Source organism: Elephantulus edwardii, unplaced genomic scaffold (assembly GCF_000299155.1).
Source record: "Elephantulus edwardii isolate Elephantulus edwardi_28Jun2011 unplaced genomic scaffold, EleEdw1.0 scaffold00003, whole genome shotgun sequence".
Classification (NCBI taxonomy): Eukaryota; Metazoa; Chordata; class Mammalia; order Macroscelidea; family Macroscelididae; genus Elephantulus; species Elephantulus edwardii.
The window spans coordinates 36,214,242-36,232,700 of record NW_006399753.1 but is presented as its reverse complement, the minus strand read 5'-3'; the positions used below and the strand labels follow the sequence as shown (position 1 = coordinate 36,232,700).

Below are 18,459 nucleotides of genomic sequence, written 5' to 3'. Positions count from 1 at the left end.
AATTACTCTTAAGAATTCTTTGCTTAAGGAAATCATAGCTGCTTCAAAATGTCTTGTAAACACTGGGGAGAAGAAAGGGAGCAGTCCCAGTGAAGAACGGGCAGGTGAGAAGTAGGGGAATGAGCTTGCCCTCGAGCTTACAGTTTGGTCAGAGAAACACCACACACACACACACACACACACACACTCCACAAAAATTGGACAAGTGTGTGGTAAGTACAGTAGCTAAAGGAAACAAAATCAATAGAAGAGAAAGATGCCTGTAAGGTGGCACAGTTGGTCCACACATCCAGACACTGACTTGACATTTAGCAAGTACAGGTACTACTCAAGGAACTGGTGAGTACATGAGGGGAAGGACACCAGGAGTCCTGGAAGAATGGTAAATTTAGGCTCAATGCATTCTCAGGGCAAGGAGAAGGTTTCAGAACAGCATGAGCAAAGCCCGAGAGAGTAGAATGAGCATGCAAACAAAAGGCTGGCTAGGTAAGATTCTATCTCTAATGAAGCCATATATGGCAAGACCATACAGTAACTTTACCATCTCTAGGTTTTCAAAGCATGGACTTCCTTCTGGAAACCAGCTGGCATGTCAGGATCCAGGGAAACTAGCCAATACCTGTGACATGCACTGCTACAGGTTTTTACTTGTGTTAGCTAGATTTGTTTTGGTTTTTATAAAGCAGGGATCTAGTACACTAACTGGTGTCAAAAATGTGTAACAAAAGGTGATTAGTTTCAAATGAAATTTGCCTGTGTGCACTGACCCAAGTAAGTTTGAGGAGAGATTAAAAAAAATAAATAAATGGAAATAAATGAAAACCTTCAAATTTTAACTGACATAAAAATCCGCTTTGGTGACTTCTAAGTTTTTACTAGAGAAGAGTAAACGAAAGACAACAAACGATAGGCAGTGATGGAAGTAAGAGTACGCTGTCAGTGTGTATGAACATTTGGGACTTCCTGGCACTGAGCAGGATATGCTGTGTTTGAAGCCATCATTCAGCACACTGGGCCACAACAAAGCTCCTCCAGGCTGATGGCTGAAGGGACCAACCTTTGCACATTTGTCAACCACCCATCACTCACGTGAGATACACCAGGAAGCTCAGATGGAGAGAATTCATACTTTCTAAAAACGCTTTTTAAAATAGATCTCCAATCCTGAGGGCGATAATATTCTTTGTAGTAATAACAACACTGTTTTGGGAATGAGATGACTAAGAGTAGTAAGTATTCCTTTTAGATATATATAAGGTTTTCCATAAAGTTAATAATTAAAAACATACAATTGTTACAATACCTTTCACTGATACCAGTATTTCAATTTTTTCTTTAATATGAAACTAATTATCTTAGGACTCAAACAACAGCACTGCTGAGGAAACATTCTGTCAGAACTCATAAGATGAGGACAGATATAGAAGAATAAACAAGAAACGAGAGAAAACATCTAATTCACGGGTTAAAGACAAAGATTAAAAAGAAGAGCTTTTCACTTTACATATCAGAGAGAAATGTGGGGAGTTGAGTCTGATTAAGGTTGAATGCCTCACACCTACGCACACACCATACCCAGTATAGTAGAATAACCCTCAAGAAGGACATTGGTCTTTCAAATCTTGGTTTTAAGGAGTGAAAATGCTTTTGAAAAAATTTTGTTCAGAGTCACTGAATTTATAAAAGTACTTTAGTTAGGAAATCAATCTAGAATCATTCTTAAATGGCAGTGCATTTGAAAAATGGCATTAAGTTGTAATGTTTGCATTTTCAAAGAAAAATATAGAAAGAACTTAAAAAAGCAAGGTAACTGGTTTTCAAAAAAAGTGTCAATTCAAAAATTTACTGCACAAAAATATGTACTTCTTAAGTGTTTCTAATAAATAAACTCCATAACATTTTATGTATACTTATGTCTATATTTATATATCTAGAGATATCTGTATCTCTAGATACCTCTAGATATATTTATCTATATCTCTATAGATAAGTATATATCTATAGAGATATAGACATCTATGGATATATATTATCCCTGATAATCTAGAAAAGAGGGTCCGTAGTAGTAAAATAAATGAACTTCAAAAGTACCCCCTTCATAAAATGTTCTTAAACTTAATTTTTTTTCCAAATTTAAGTAATGTAACAATATGTACAACTCTTATGTATTAGTATAATACCAAAATAGTCCAAGTCATAATAACAGGCTGTCATGACTGTAAAATGTTTGAGTCAAGTTAAAATTGGAGGACAGCTTAGGCTCAAATGAATAAAGTTATCCATGGGAGATTCACTTTCCAAGTGGAAATGACAGTCTTCTTCTCTACAGTAGATTTCACAAGAGGTAGTGTTCAAGTTTAAAAAAAAAAAGTACATGCTTATCTATCTTTAAACAAATTCACAGGGAAAAAAATGTATCAGTTTCTTAGGAGATGATTCAGTTGGTGACTTTTTTAATATGAATCTGAAATAGAAAAGAACAAAAAGTATGAAAAAGCCATAAATTGTCAATCCCAAATATATCTTAAACACAGAATCAAAATGTTATAAGTAGTAATTTCATTCATTGAATGGATACATTTCCTTACCTCATTAATAATGGCCCAAACAGCAGAGTTATGAATAACTGATAGTCGAAAGGCTGAAACGGGGTTTAGACTCGGATCCACCATTCCTTCTGCAACACCATTTTCAAATTTCCCTTGGGGAAAAAAAAAAGCCATCTCTTATTGGGCTACTTGACAAAGGCATACCATAAAATATCACTCAGTTAAGAGAAGAAAAACTTACTGAGCAACCTTACAGGACAGAGAGAGACAACACAGACATACCATGGTTCATTATGCTTTGCTTTATTTTACTTAGCAAATAATGTACTTTTTACAAAGTAAAGGTTTGTTATAACCCTACATTAAGCCAATTCTATAAATGCCATCCCATCTCCCCCAAGAGCACGTATTTAACCTCCTGCCTTTGTGTCACATTTTATTAATTCTCTCAATATTTCAAACTCTTTATAAACATATTTTTTTTAATGTGCAAAGTCTTTTATTTAAAATTTGAAAAGTTAAGACTTATGACCACCTCAGCATAGGCCATTCCCATCAGAAGGGGGAACGGCAGCTTCAAACGCGTGCAGAGCTGCATTTTCATTCACAGAACTCTGGAGGCACTTTAGAAGTGAAGCTGGACTTCAAAATACAAACACTGGGGGCTTTGGGTCAACTTTTTAATATAAAAAATTCACTGATGTAAAAAAATGTGAAAGTGTGACAATGACAACATATGAAATTCTGTGATTGCAAGTCCCCTTGAGTGCACACCGAGGTGCACACAACCCGCCCACACATCCTGTGTGGAAACATAACCTAATGCAAACCAGTGCTGCCAAGAAGTGCCAGAACGTGTCTCCATTCCACCAGTCACAGGTCAGTATCTATTCCAAACGTTCAGTAACAAAAAGTACGGCATCTTCCCAGGAACTGCAAGGTGGACTTCTTACTCACGATGGACCAGCACAAACAAACCAAGCAGGAAGAGGACTGTGTACTTAAATTTGGGATAGTCATTCATAAGGATTGTCACAATTCCAATGTAAGGAACAAATCCCCTTGCTCTTCCCACAACATCTTTTTTTTCTCTAGCCAATGTTGTCCTTGTTTATAGAGGCCCCAGTCATCAACTGCATTATTATCTCCTTTAGTCAAAAGCTTGATATGTCCATTTTGCTTTTCATGAATTTTCAAGACACGGTGAACTATAGGAATTTCTCTTCCTTCTATCCTAAAAACAACAATTTCTCCCACTCTTATGGGATCATCAACTCGATTTGTTAGGAAAAGATCTCCTCTATGAAAAGCAGGTTCCATGCTGCCACTGAGCACCACTACAATTGGACTTTCACTTCCAGTAATTACCATTAGCCCTTTCCAGATCATTAGTGCTGAGGAGACAATCATTCCAAAATTTAGAACTTGGTAATAAAGCTGCCACTTGTTCATCCGCCGCACATCGTCCAAAAAGTCTAGAGACAGCATGATGGGGCAGGATAGGTGGACACTGGCCGCCGAAAGGGCACGAAGTGGACAGGGGGTAGGTATACTGGGTACACCGGCCGAGCTCACGCAGGACAGGCCCCCTAAACATAATTTTTATATGTCTTGGGAAAGCAAAATGTTTCTATAGCTTGCTTTATTACAATAGTCATTTTATAGCAGTGCCTGGAATCGAACATCCATCCCACACAGTGAAAAGATTTCCAGTGGATGTCTTTAGACAAAACATGGATGATTTTTGTTCTTCCTTTCTTTCTACTTTGATTCATTTTTCATGAAGGGATGTGAGTGCATGTTTAAAAGTACTAGACCAACCTAACTGGTCTGAAAAAGTGTAAGTTATATTTGTCGCAAATTAAAACCCAAACAAACCTAACCCAAGAACATATTTGTTCTTGTTTCAACAATGTTGTATCAACACACATTTTTAGTAACTTGAGTGGTATTCAAACATCACTAAAATATAATCTACATCATCAACCAATCTGACTGCTTGGGGAATTAAGTAAATTATAACACATTTCACAGCTTTAATTAAAGACATGTATAGTGGTTGGTCTAGTGCATAGAAAGGAGAAATTAAGAAAAGATACCTCCTCTAATTTTACTTGATCCACAACACCCAGGGTTGCAGCAGTCAAGAAATCAAACAACATAGTACACTGAGAAAATCTGCAAAGGACCTCTTTAAAGTGCTAAGTAGCAAGGATGTCACTTTGAGACCTAAGATGTGCCTCGTGCAAGTCATAGTATTTTCAATTGTTCCATGTACATATGGAAGTTAGATACTACATAAGGAAGATTGAAGAAGATGCTCCTGGACTGTAGCACTGAATACTAAAAGAGGACTGCCAAAGAGGACTGAGTATATCATGGACTGCCAAAAGAAAAAACACATCCGTCCTGAAGGACAGCCAGCCTGCTCTTTAGAAGTAAGGGTCGCTACACTGGGATGAGTAGTTCGAATCCACCAGATGCTCTGCTAGAGAAGGAGGGACAGTCTGCTCCTGTACCAGTCAGATCCGATTTGACCACACACACACACACACACACACACACACACACACACACACACACACACACAATTAAATTATTTATTTTTATTTTTTTTTAAAGAAGTAAGGGTTGTGAGACTTGACAACCTTGACATTCTTTGGACATGTAATCAGAAGAGGTCAGTCCCTGGAGAAGGGCAGCAGGTTTAGAAAAGTTTAGGGCATACAAGTAAAAAAAAAGTAAACCCCCAATGAGATGGATTGACACAGTGACTAAAATAAGCTTAAGCACAGCAGAGTTTGTGAGGATGGCATGGGATCAGATAGTTTTGTTTTGTTATACAGGGTCACTATCAGTTGGAGCCAACTTGACAGTGCCTATCAACAAGAGTCTCAGTTCTGATAGAAAACTTGAATATAATAATGTACTTTAAAAAGAAATTTTTAAAAACCCCCCAACTCTCCTGCAGCTTATTGCACAGCCATGCAAGCAGCTTCTCCTCTCCTTCTGGTCCTCTGACCCTGCGGTGGGCCCTCATGTGGAGCCTCACGGAAGCGCCAATCCAATCGAAGAGCTTCAAAGGAGCTTGGAATGGTCATCTGGTTTGCAATACACACCCCTGGAGGGAAAATACTTGAAACTGATAACTCATTGGAAGGCTCAATACAGAAACAAATGAGAAAGCCCAGGAAGCTCTATTTGGCAAATATGGACAATTCATAGAAGTGTTCTTGATGAAAGAACGAGAAATCAGAAAGTCAAGAGGATTTGCTTTTGTCACCTTTGAAAGCCCAGCAGGTTCCAAAGATGCACCCAGAGATACAATGGAAAGTCCTTGGATGGAAAGGCCATCAAAGTGGAAATAAATCACTAAATCAACATTTGAAAGTGATAGGTGTGGACCCTCTCCACCTCCAAGAAGCAGAGGTCCTCCAAGAGGTCTTTGAGGTGAAAGAGGAGGAAGTGGAGGAACCAGGGGACCCCCTTCACGTGGGGGTCACATGGATGAAGGTGGCTATCCTATGAATTTTAACATGAGTTCTTCCTGAGGACCACTGCCAGTGAAAAGGGGACCACCACCACGAAGTGGAGGGCCCCCTCCTAAAAGACCAGCCCCTTCAGGAACAGTTGGAAGCAGTAGTGGAATGGGTGGAAGAGCACCTGTATCATGTGGGAGAGACAGGTTATGGAGGTCCACCAAGAAGGGAACCCTTACCTTCATGTAGAGATATTTGTCCCAAGAGACAATGGATATTCTACTAAGGATAGTTATTCAAGCAGAGATTACCCACATTCTCGGATCCAAGAGATTATGCACCACCACCAAGAGATTATACATATCGTGATTATGGTCATTCCAGTTCATGCGATGACATCCATCCAGAGGCTAGAGTGATAGAGTTGGCTATGATCGTGATTGTGATTATTCAGATCGTCCATGTGGAGGTTCCTACAGAAATTCCTATGAGAGTTACGGTAACTCACATAGTGCTCCACCTTCATGAGGGCCCCTGACATCTAACGGCGGAAGCAGTCGCTATGATGATTACAGCAGCCCATGACACAGATATGGTGGAAGTGGAGACAGTTACTCAAGCAGCCAAAGTGATCTCTACTCAAGTGGCCGTGATCGGGTTGGCAGACAAGAACGAGGGCTTCCTCCTTCTATGGAAAGGGGGTACCCTCCTCCACGAGATTCCTAAAGCAGTTCAAGCTGCAGAGCACCTATGGCCGCAGAGGAAGCCGATCTGATAGAGGGGGAGGCAGAAGCAGATACTAAAACCAAACAAAACTTTGGACCAAAATCCTTATTCAATGAAACAGAGTGGAACCTATTCTATCATGACTACCCAAGGACTACTGAAAGGAAAAAATTGTGTTACTTTTTAAAATTTCCTGTTAAGTTCTCCATAATTTTTATGTTCTTGTGAGGGAAAGCAGTGAATATGTTTAATTTTATTTGCTTTTATGACTTTGCTTTCAACAAGCAAATGTTAAGTGTGTAAGACTTGACTTGTGTACTAGTGTTGTAATTCTCTTTAAATGTTCCTGAAAGCCACTTTCTATTTGATTAATCCCAGTAAATGAGGCAAGCAATACTAAGATCTTTCACAGATATCTAAAATGGACAGATGAATCATTCTGCTATGTAAATAAGCTAGATGGATAACATAGAAAGGTAGTTGGGTTTGCTACTCTTTAAGATTTCAGGGTGTCTTCAAATTGAAATCTCAGTGTTCTCAGTGGGAAAAACCTGAAAACAGGTGCTTACATAAGGAAAGTACTATTAATTCAGTAAACCCAAAAAAGCTCATCGATAATGCTGGTCATATATCGGGGTTTTTTTTTTGGCATTTCCTTGGGAATCTACAAGAACCTCTCCTTTATCTTCCCCCAATAAAACCATTTAACTGTGTGTTAGACAACTACATAATACTAAATAAAAAAGTTTGGCAAAAACAAAAACAAACCACAAAATAAAAGAACACCCCTCCTGCAGGAATATAGATGAACAACTTTATAAAAGGTTAAAAAACGTGTCTAAAAGGTTACATGTTTTGTATCTCAATTTTTCTGTTTTGAGAAATAATATCCTTTCAAAACTCAACCAACTAAATTAAAAAAACCCACAAATTATGCTGGCATTAAAATGCATGAAAAGGACTGATTCTAGATACCATTTTTCTAGGCTGATGTTTGGTGAAAGAAGCCAAATGCCACATATTTTTTAATCAATGCAATTTAAAATATATTAAAAATTGAGGACATTTCTAGGAACTCTGGTGGCCTAGTGGCAAGAAGCTGTGCTACAATCATGAAGGCGTGCAGTTCAAATCCACCAGAAGCTGTGCTGGAGAAGGAGAGGCAGTCTCCTCCTGTGCCAGTGAGATCCAATTCTACAGCATAGAACAACAACAACAAAATTGAGTGCATTTCTTAGTAATAGAGGTCTACTGAGAAGAAAAAAAAATAATTCCTTAGGATTGCTGTTGTTGTGAGCCTATGTACAGCAGCTCTGAAGCCTTCCCTGTTCTGAGCCAGTCTCACTGACTCCGATACACCTGCCCCCCTTCCTCCAGTTACTGTATCAATCTATCCCATCCAAGGTTTTCCTCTCCTGTGCTGTCCTTCCACCCTTCCGGGCATGATGTCCTTTTCCAAGGACTGGTCCCTCCTGGCCACGTGCCTAAAGTATGTGAGACGGAGCTTCAAAATCCTAGCTTCCAAGGAGAAACATGGTTTCATCCTCTCCAAGTTAGACCTATTTGTTTTCTTGGTGGTCCACAGCATGTTCAAGATTCTTCTCCAACACTACAACGCAAAGGCATCGATTCTTCTTCTGTCATCCTTGTCACTGTCCAGCTCTCTGCATAGCAAGTAATTGTGAAAACCAGAGCCTGGATCAGGCGCACCTTAGTCTCTGGATTGACATTGTTTCTTCTCAGTACCCTTGAGAGGTCCCTGACTGCAGATTTTCCCAGTCCAATAATGCATCTTTTGATTTCCTGACTGCTGGAGCCAAGAGTATTGATTATGGAGCCAAGCAAGCTATAACCTCAATTTCTTCAGTGACTATGGATAACAGAAGGAGAACTGATGCCTTTAAGCTGTAGTGCTTTAGAAGTGTACAGAACAAGAAGGCAAGCAGCCTTAACCCAAGATCACCAGTAAGGTGATAAAGTGTCCTCCCTTTTCCCCTTCACATCAACGCCCCTGTTCAGCATGAAGAAGCCAGAGAGTCTACATCCAGTTCCCAAATCAATAAGACAGTTGGTTTAAATACCATTGGAAAATGCTTATCATTCCCCTATAGCATCTGGTCCCCACTGGATCCTTTTCATTTCCTTCACCTGCTCCCCCCACCAACCAATTTCTGCAGCTCTGCAACTGCATCCCTGCCCATCCTCACCATTCTGCCCTCAACCCTCGCCTCCTTGTACCCCCAATATGTTTTTCCCAATAAAATAAAAAAAAAAGAAGTGTATTGAATATACCATGGACTACTAGGAGAACAAACAAGTTCATTCTGGAGAGGGTGAAACCCTCCTTGCTCCTTGGAGGCAAGGATTTTGAAGCTCTGTCTGATATACTTTGGACATGTTGCATGGAGGGACCAGTCCTGGGAGAGGGACATCATGCTTGGGAGGGTGCAGGGGCAGCGCAAGAGAGGAAGACCCTCAATAAGATGGACTGACTCAGTTACTGGGGTAAAGGAAGGAGGTGTGTCAGAGACAATAAGGTTAGCTCAGGATGGAGCAGGGTTCAGAGCTGCTGTACATAGTGTCGCTATCAGTTGCTGGCACATAACAACAAAAACAAGCTCTTTGTCATCTATTATGGTGCTGCCAATTGGCTCAGTGGTGAGAATCTCTGTCAAATTCCTTAGGATAAGATTTCACTTCATTAGGGTTCAATGATAGTGTTCTCTCTTATCAAATTAGATGTTAATGCTAATCTGTAGTGAAATTTTTTATGTTTATGTCTTTTCACACAACTCAAAACAAAAACAAGCTCATTACCATCAAGTCAGAATCATAGCTGACCCTCCAGCAGGTCATCACACAGCTAGGTATTGCTCAGTACTGTCCTCAATCCACAAGCACAGAGATTTTAACTAATGACATGAATCACTTGGAAGGCTCTTATGGAATTCTATTAATTCATCTCTTGATACTTGTCGTGTGTGTGTGTGTTTACCATTGAATCAGATTCCACTGGCACAGGAGGAGACTGCCTCTCCTTCCTTCAGTGGAGCATCTGGTAGATTCAAACCACGCTCCTTGAGGATTGCAGTGCAGTTTCTTGCCAGTAGGCCACCAGAGCTCCTTGATACTTGCCTTTTAGATGAGTAACTGCCAATTGAAGTTTATGTAGAAGCTATTCTATTGCACAGTTGAACGAATTTTGAAATATAGACATTTATTTCATTGAAGTCTGAGAAAACTCGGCTGGGACTGTAGTTTGAGGTCAGCTAATGAATGTATCCACAGCAAATTTGTGTGAGGAAAGACATCAAGTTTTCTATTTTATCTTGACAGCACAAGAAGTATATGACATAACTTAGTTAATCAATGCTACAAATGCTATCATCAGAACATAAGATTTATAGATACTATTTTGTCTTATAATTTTAGGTTATGTTATCAAATCTGCAGTTTGAGCTAAAAATATGACAGTCAGTAAAGATCACTATTGACACTACCAATTCAGTAACACATGACAGCTATAATATTTTCCAATAAATTATTCACTGATGAATAACACAATGAATAACCACAGGCTTTAAACACTTAACATTTTTTACAGGCTTTGTAAAGGTTTACAACTAAGCCTTTTTCTGTGACACATATATTTTTACTATCAGATTTAACACAGTTTGCACAGTATACTTCAGACTGTACTGAATTCATGTTTCTCGACTTATTTGATAATATTCTTGTCTGCAGTTGTTCCACACATAGTACTCATAGAAGCCAAATTATTTTCAAATTGAATACTGACAACTTAAATATGTAATAAATGAGTAGCATATGTAACAATGACTAACTTATCAAGAGACAAAGAATGTTATTCAAAATAGTTTGAGTGGAATTTGCCCCCACAGAGCCTATATTATTTCTTGTTACTTACAACCAAAAATTCCCCAGGGCTCTTGAGCTTGAACTTCTCAAGTACTATTTCAAATAAAATCATTCCTCTTATGGCCTGTCTCTAGTCTGCATCTTTGGGACTTCTGAGTAGGATCCAACAGTCTGCTTTTCTCAGAACATCACCCTTGCTTTGAGAGCAGAAAACTTTGCTGGTTTGTGGCAGTAGATCTTGGTTTTCTTCGTTTGCATCTTTCAGAATGATGGGGTGGAAAAACTACAGTGAAGGAGGACAATTGGAGCAGTGTTCTCAGCCAACTGCCCTGGAGCAGAGCTTTGATCCTACAGGTGGAGCTGGGGAGTAAGAAGACTGCCTCAGCCTTCTTATTATTCTTGCCAGGAGTGAAACTCCAGCAATATGGAGTTGATTTGTCTTTCTCTCTTCCTGGGAGCTACAGCAATACAAATGCATCTTGGAATGATAGCTGAAGAGAGAGGGCATCTTGTGTGCTCAGCTGTACCTCAGAGTGGAGTTTTTATCTCACTGACTTGGGCAGGGTGAGTAATGAGTCTTGGCTTAAACACTTTGACTCTTGGTGTTCTTACCACGATTTAGTAGATTTTCATGGGCTAATGTTTTCTCTGTTTGCTGTGGGGGCTCTGGCTGTAGGGAGGTGCACTGCTCACCCGAAGGTGGTGGCTCTTTCGTCATTCAAATCCACCAGCCTGAGTGAGAGAAAGATGGACACTATTCTCCCATGTGATTTGCAGCCTCTGAAAACCTTAGAGGGTCAGCTGTGAGTTATTTCCAACTCTAAGGTGGTAAGTTGAGTTTATGTCCTTAAGAGCATTTTCAGATGTTTCAGATTTTTTTTTTTAACAAAACAACTGTTTCACTTGATAATAGGGTCTGTGGAGCTTCTCCCACTGCCATTTCACAAAAGGATACTTCTTAGAGGAGAAATGTCTATATTTAATTGAAAAGACTACCATGCTTTGATGTCAATATGAGCCTGCCAGTTGTGCCTTTCCTGTGCAAGGTTATTTTTCTAAATGGCAACATGGGAAAATTTGCCATTGCCCATTTATAAAAATACCTCACAGAGTACGGAATGTATTTAGCAAAAAGTTCAAGACTGTGTCTACTATTTGCATAAAATATAGCATCTTAAACTCATTGCCATCTTTGAGAACCAACCCATAGCTGACCTTCCAACAGGTTTTCAGAGGCTGTCAACTGCATGGGGGGAAACTGCCAGCTTTTCCCAGTGTGGATGTGAACTACCAAAGGGGTCTAGCTGGGGGGTTCGCAGAACAATTCCCAATGGACTATGCTAGCTGTTTTGTTTTGTTTTTTTATTTATGATAGGATCTTCTGTTAAAGTACTAAGGTTCATCTACAACATGTCTTCTGATTCTAAACAATTATGAGACATTGTTTTAGATGGCTATTATCTTCAAATTACTTTAGCACTATTTATTATATATAATCTGGAACACAATATTCTTAGATTTAAATAACTGATAATAAATTGTTCAACTAATTTTATGTATATTTTGATCAGGCACAACTCAAACATACAAATGATTAAACAATACAAACAACAAAACTACAGCAGATTGTTGTTCTTGTTAGGAGCTATTGAGGTACATATGACTCATAATGACCCTATGAACAACAGCCTTGAATCCTGTCCTATCCTGTACCATCCTCATCATCTGTGAAACAGTTGAGTCCATTGCTGCAGGCACTGTGTCAATACACCTCATTCGGGTCTTCCTTTCTTTTACTGACCCTGTACCTTTCCAAAGAACGGTCTCTCCCAGCAATATGTTCCAAAATGTGAGCCAAAGCCTCATCATCCTTGTCTCCAATGAGCACTCCGGTTGCACTTTGTCCAAGACACATCTGTTCGGAGTTTTTGGTAGACCATGGTGTAGTCCCTGCACTTCTCCAACACTACAATTCAATTTAGGCAGGTTTATTGTACATGCTGTGTGCCTTGCAACAATAACTGAATGGCACTCATCAAATGTAATGATTCTAGGAGGATCTTTAAGCGTGTATATGTGCTATCTATCTAAAATATTAAAGTATCAACATTCTCTTTTGCCTGCTACTAAAGAAACTGTTAATTCACTTAACATACAGGAAAATACATAATCTCTCATTGAATAAATATCTTTCAATTGATAGGCACTGTGTTTACTGAAGCAGATATACATAACATAATATCTCTCCCTTTACCAGGTATGCACACAGAACAGAACTATGAACTATATGATTATTGGACAGAAAAGACATATAGTGTGGCCTCAAAACCGGGGAGGACAATTAAACTGGTTAATAAAGGATATAGAAACTTATAGTTCAATTGTGCTTATGTGAAACCTATACTTGGACCAGGAAGCAGTCCTCAGCACAGAGCAGGGAAACACTGTAAGGTTCAAAATCAGGAAGGGAGTGTGTCTGGGATGCGTCTTGTCTCCATTTTTTCCCCCAATCTATATGCAGATCTTTTGGGAGGCTGGGCTTTATGTGGAGGAGTGTTGCATTAAGATTGGATGAAGACTCATTAACAACCTACATGATGCAGATGACATTAACCTTGTTTGCTGAATCTGAGGAGGACCTGAAGTGCTTGCTGCAAAAGGTTAAGGACTGTAGTCTTCAATATGGACTGAAGCTCAACATCAAGAAGACAAAGATTCTAACGACTGGGCCAAGTAGCAGCACCATGATAAATGGAGAAGAGATTGGGGTTGTTAACATTTACAGTTAGACTGGCTCCACAATCAACATTCTTGGCACCAACAGTCAAAAGACAGATTGCATTAGATAAATCTGCTGTCAGAGACCTTTCCAGGGTACAGAGAAGCAACAATGTCAGTCTAGAGACTAAGGTGTGCCTGATCCAGTCCTTGGTCTTCATAATTACTTGCTATGCATTAGAGAGCTGGATAATGACCAAGGATGATAGAAGAAGAATCAATGTTTTTGAGTTGTGGTTCCGGAGAACAGTCTTGAACATACTGTGGACCACCAAGAAATCAAATAGGTCTGTCTTGGAGAGGGTGAAACCTTGGAGGCTAGGGTTTTGAATTTCTGGCTCACATACTTTGGGCATATGGCCAAGGGAGACTGATCCTTGGAGAAGGCCATCATGTTCAGAAGGGTGGCAGGACAGCGCAGGAGAGGAAGACCTGAATGAGACGAATTGATCAAGTAACTAGGACAATGCGGGGGGGTAGGTGTGTCAGAATCAGTGAGATTGGCTCAAGACAGGGCAGGCTTCAGAGCTGCTATACATAGTGTCACTATGAGTCACGGTGTCTAGATGGCACATAACAACAACATAATTTCAGACAAACAAAATAGGTGATGGCTGTACATAAGAGCAATTATCTAGAAACAACAGTGTTAGAAATGGAGAATATACAGAATAAGGGGAAAACAGTGAGCTGGAAGGCCTTGGAAGAGGAAGGATTCAGATAATGTGAAGTCATTAAAGATTTATACCCAAATACATTTTTAAAAGGCAGAAACAGTGGCTCTAACTATAAAAGGGCAACATAAGGGATTCTGTGGCTTTGTCTAGACTATCAGTGTCAAATCCTGGCTGTGATATTTAAGTATAGTTTTCAAGATGTTATTTAGAGGTAGAGACACATAGAGTGATTTGAGCCACTGAGAAACAAAATAGGCCAATTTGACACTATGGACAACATGGGAGAAGGGTGTCAAGGGTGACTCCCAAGGTTTAGGCAAGTAGATTAACAGGACAGGAAAAGCTGTGACCAACAAAGAACTGTCCATGTTATAGATGTTCAGAGTAGCAGGCTATGTGTCCTCCAGGGAATCACGTTAACAGGCAGCGCAATACAGGTCTGAAAGCGAATCAGGAAGGAAGAGGCACACATTATGCAAGATGTATATCAGCTGAAGCCAAGAGAATAGCTAAGTTAATCCAATAAGCAACTACAGAAGGCAGACTGTCAGAGAAATAGTGGAGGAGAGAAGAAAGAGGACCAGTGAATGAATTTTAATCTAAAACTCTACTTGGACCAAGCTAATCTAAGTTAAGTACTAAGAAACTCAACCAATAACATTCTATGACTGGTCTGGAAGCAGGAGCGGCATCCACTTCCTAAACAACTTCCCTGAAGAAACTCTATGAACTTTGATAAATGTCAATAGTTGTAGAGGGGCTTCAGGCCTTTTGTTCATAGGGTCACTATGAGTCGTGCTTGACTCGAAGGCAGTCAACAACAACAACAACAAAAACTAAGAAACAAGAACAAATAACACTTGAGGTACAGTGTAACTGAAATCCTTGCTCTTGTTGTTATGTACTGTCAAATTGGAACTGACTCATGACTGACCCTGCAGTGGGTTTTCAGAAGCTGTAAACAGCATGGAAGGAGACTGCCCATCTTTCTCCTGTGGAGCAGCTGGTGGACCCCAACTGCGTGCCTTTGGGTTGGCAGCATATTTCTTTACCACTAGGCCACCAGAGCTCCTTAAAGATGCTTATTAATGTAAAATCATATTTTAGGAGTAAGACCGGGAAATTACAACTTTAAAATTTTATTACCTATTCTGAAATAACCATCTTCTAACCGTTTTTCTTCTTTGGTTTCTTTGTTTAATTCCAATCCTTCAGTCTAAAATAAAGCAAAAGCATAAATGTACAAAGAGTTGTTTCTATTTAAATAAACAGTAGTTGTAATTTGATCGTAATAGTTGTTGTTGGAGAAAAACATTAATGACCAGAAAAACACTTCCATCTTGAAAATATACAGAAGAATCCTATGTAAGAAATCTTTGCATTCCTTAAAAAAACTTCTCTGTTAAAAAACCCCAACAAACCCAACAACCAGAAAAACCAAAAATGAACAAAACACTTCTCTGCAATCTAGTCAATTCCAACTCATAATGACTCTCCAACAGGTTTTTGTGAGTGTAGATTTTTATGTGAGGATATTGCCATTGTTCTCCCAAGGAGTAACCAGGGGATTTGAAATACTAACCTTGTGGTTAGCAGTCCTATATCTAAAACATTATACCACCAGGGCTCCTTAAAAAGTATTCCTTAGAGACCACTAAGTGAATTTTTGTATTACTCAACAGGCATTAGAAACTCTATGATATTTTAGATTCAGAAGAGAAAAAGTACGTAAACACAAAGTAAAATAATTAATTTCTTTTCTCAGTATAAACCTCCAAGCCATCTTCCAACAGAAAACAAAACAAAGGTTTGTTCTACAAATGAGGCAAATGAGCTAATCTAGGAGACAATTGCCATTTCAGAAAACAAATGAATACTACTCATCACTGAAGTCATGAAAATCACTACAGAGAATTTTCTTTCACATGTTAATTTATAGGTTGGTCATAAACCAAATCTACTGATACCATTCCTTAAGGAAGGTTAGTAGGGAAAATCATCATACCTTAAAAGGCAAAACTTCTACAGTTGTATTTAGCAGGATATCCCCTGGATGTTCTTGGTTCCCACTATGGAATAAATAACTGAAAATACAAATATAAAGGTAAAAATAGGAGTCAGATAAATACAAAGATTCAGAAAGAGAACTGTAGTTTAACAATAACAGTAACAATTCACTGTCATTGAGTCAGTGCAGACTCACAGTGACCCTCCACTGGGTTTCCAAGGCTATAAGTCTCCACAGGCAGAGACTGCCCATCTTTCTCCCCTGGAGCCAGTGTTGGATTTGAATACCTGAGGTGTTCTTTTTTGGATCAACAATGCAATTCAGTATGGACTACAAACCAGAACTGACCTCAGAAAAAGCTTTTCTAAACTAATTATACAAAACTGACAATACCAGAACTTTAAGTAACTTGTAAAACATGCATTTTGATAGTCACAGAAAACTTAAGGATAATTAAGGACTTTTAGGTGATGTGTTAGTTTCTATGTCAGAAAGGGCTACATTTAATGTTTAACCTAATATGGTATTCAACAGATGAAAACAAGGACTATGTTATGTCACTACTTACACTGCTTTAAATAGGCTGTCTGCCATCAGAAACTCTTTGAAACGTACAGCTAGGCAAATAGTTCTTTGATTGATACAGCTAAGCATAATCCATAAAAGGAAAGAGTAATAATAAACTAGACACTCTCAAAATGAAACACTTCTGCTCTGCAAAAGATCCTGAGAGAGGTTGACGAGACAGGTCACAGAATGGGAGAAAATATCTGCAGATGCACACTTGGCAAAGTACTTCAGTACTTAAAGTATCTTAAAACAGATAAAGAATTTGTAAAATTTAACAGCAAAACGCACATCATTATACTGGGCAAAACTCACAGACTACTTAATGAAAGAGCATAGAGGCACATGAAAAAATGTTCATTATTATAAACCACTATGAAAATGCAAATTCAAATAATAATGAGCTATCAATATTACCTATCAGAACAGCTAAAATAAAAAAATAGTAACTTCATCAAATGTTTGTTACAATGTGGAGAAACCAACTACTCATATAACTGTTAGGTAGGAGTAGAAATGGGGTAGACATTCTGACAAATAGTTTGGCAGATTTTTTTTAGAGTATAAAGAAATCAAAACCCATGCACAACTGTTCTTAATAGCTTTACATGCAATACCTCCAAACTGGAAAAAACTGGGGTCTTCAAATGGATAAGTGATTAAAGAAACATCATCTGATCCAAGGAAGATGCCTCAGCAAGAAAAAGGAATGAACTATTAATACAAGAAATAATTTGGATCAATCTCTAGAGAATGATGTTAAGTCAAAAGTACCAAATTGAAAAATTAAATAAAAAAAAAACCTTACAAAAATTCCAGCTTATAGAACATTCTAGAAATGAAAAAAAAAAAATCATAGAAATGCTTGCCAAAAATATCAGTGGTTGTGAGGGGTTAATGAACAAGTACTGGCAGGAGAAGTGCATGTAGCTATAAAAGGACAACATGAAGGATCCTGATGCTGACAGGAATATGTTTTATCTTGACCACTACTGTCAAATCCCGGATACAATAATTTCCTATCATCTGAAAGATGTCAGCACTGGGCGAAGATGGATAATGAGTGCCTTGGCTCACAGATCTTAGAGGGCATGTGGTTGTATAATTTCTCAAAATCAATGTTTATCTTTTTAAAAGATAAATTGCTTCTTGGAGAAAAAAAGCACATATAAAATAAATGTATCAAGTAAAAATTAAAAATGTTATCCCATCTCTATTATTATTTTATCTCTTCTAGATTTATTCTAAGTAACACAAGTAAAATAATATTTTTCCATTATGGTAACAAAAGCAAGCTCATTCTATTATTACATAATTTGCTTGTTTTTGTGTCAATATATATGGGTTTATGTAATTTTTTTCCCCCACCCCGGGTTTATGTAATTTTTAATGATAGCTTGCAGTGTTTGACTGCAGGCATTTACTCAGCCAAAATCTACTAGTAACATTCATGTTGTTTTGACTTCTAACATGGTTCTTTAAGTATGCTAATATCTCAAAGCATAGAATTTACTATACAGTATCAAAGTGAGTATTAGAGAGAAAGAAAATGAGTATTATATACTTATCCACATACACAAGTTTTTGTTCTGTTAGTGTTATTCCTATTGTTTAACACTTTTTACTACCTAAATTCCTTTTTTAAGTTAGCTTAGAGCAACAAAAGAAAATGAATGGCAATATTTTTTTAAACATTCAATGGGATTATTCCAAATGAATTTTGAAAGAATGTAAAAGTTAAATGGGCCTTCATATGAGCACACATTAAATAATGTACTACTAGCTTCCTATTTTGG

At 38.4% G+C, this 18,459-nt stretch overlaps 1 protein-coding gene and 2 pseudogenes across 1 annotated transcript in view; 1 reads left to right on the top strand and 2 right to left on the bottom strand.

Annotated features, from left to right (window-relative positions):
- Nucleotides 1–2,063: 2,063 nt before the first annotated feature.
- MGAT4A (mannosyl (alpha-1,3-)-glycoprotein beta-1,4-N-acetylglucosaminyltransferase, isozyme A) overlaps nucleotides 2,064–18,459 on the bottom strand; it is a 142,656-nt gene continuing 126,260 nt past the window's right edge. The window contains exons 12-15 of the mRNA XM_006879371.1: nucleotides 16,094–16,172; nucleotides 15,235–15,304; nucleotides 2,589–2,701; nucleotides 2,064–2,464 (exon numbers count right to left, since the gene is read on the bottom strand). Of these exons, the coding sequence (XP_006879433.1) occupies nucleotides 2,438–2,464; nucleotides 2,589–2,701; nucleotides 15,235–15,304; nucleotides 16,094–16,172 (289 nt within the window). The 3' untranslated portion in view covers nucleotides 2,064–2,437. The remainder of the gene's footprint in view (nucleotides 2,465–2,588; nucleotides 2,702–15,234; nucleotides 15,305–16,093; nucleotides 16,173–18,459) is intronic.
- LOC102848039 lies at nucleotides 3,499–4,037 on the bottom strand (annotated as a pseudogene).
- On the top strand, nucleotides 5,708–6,556 carry LOC102864626 (annotated as a pseudogene).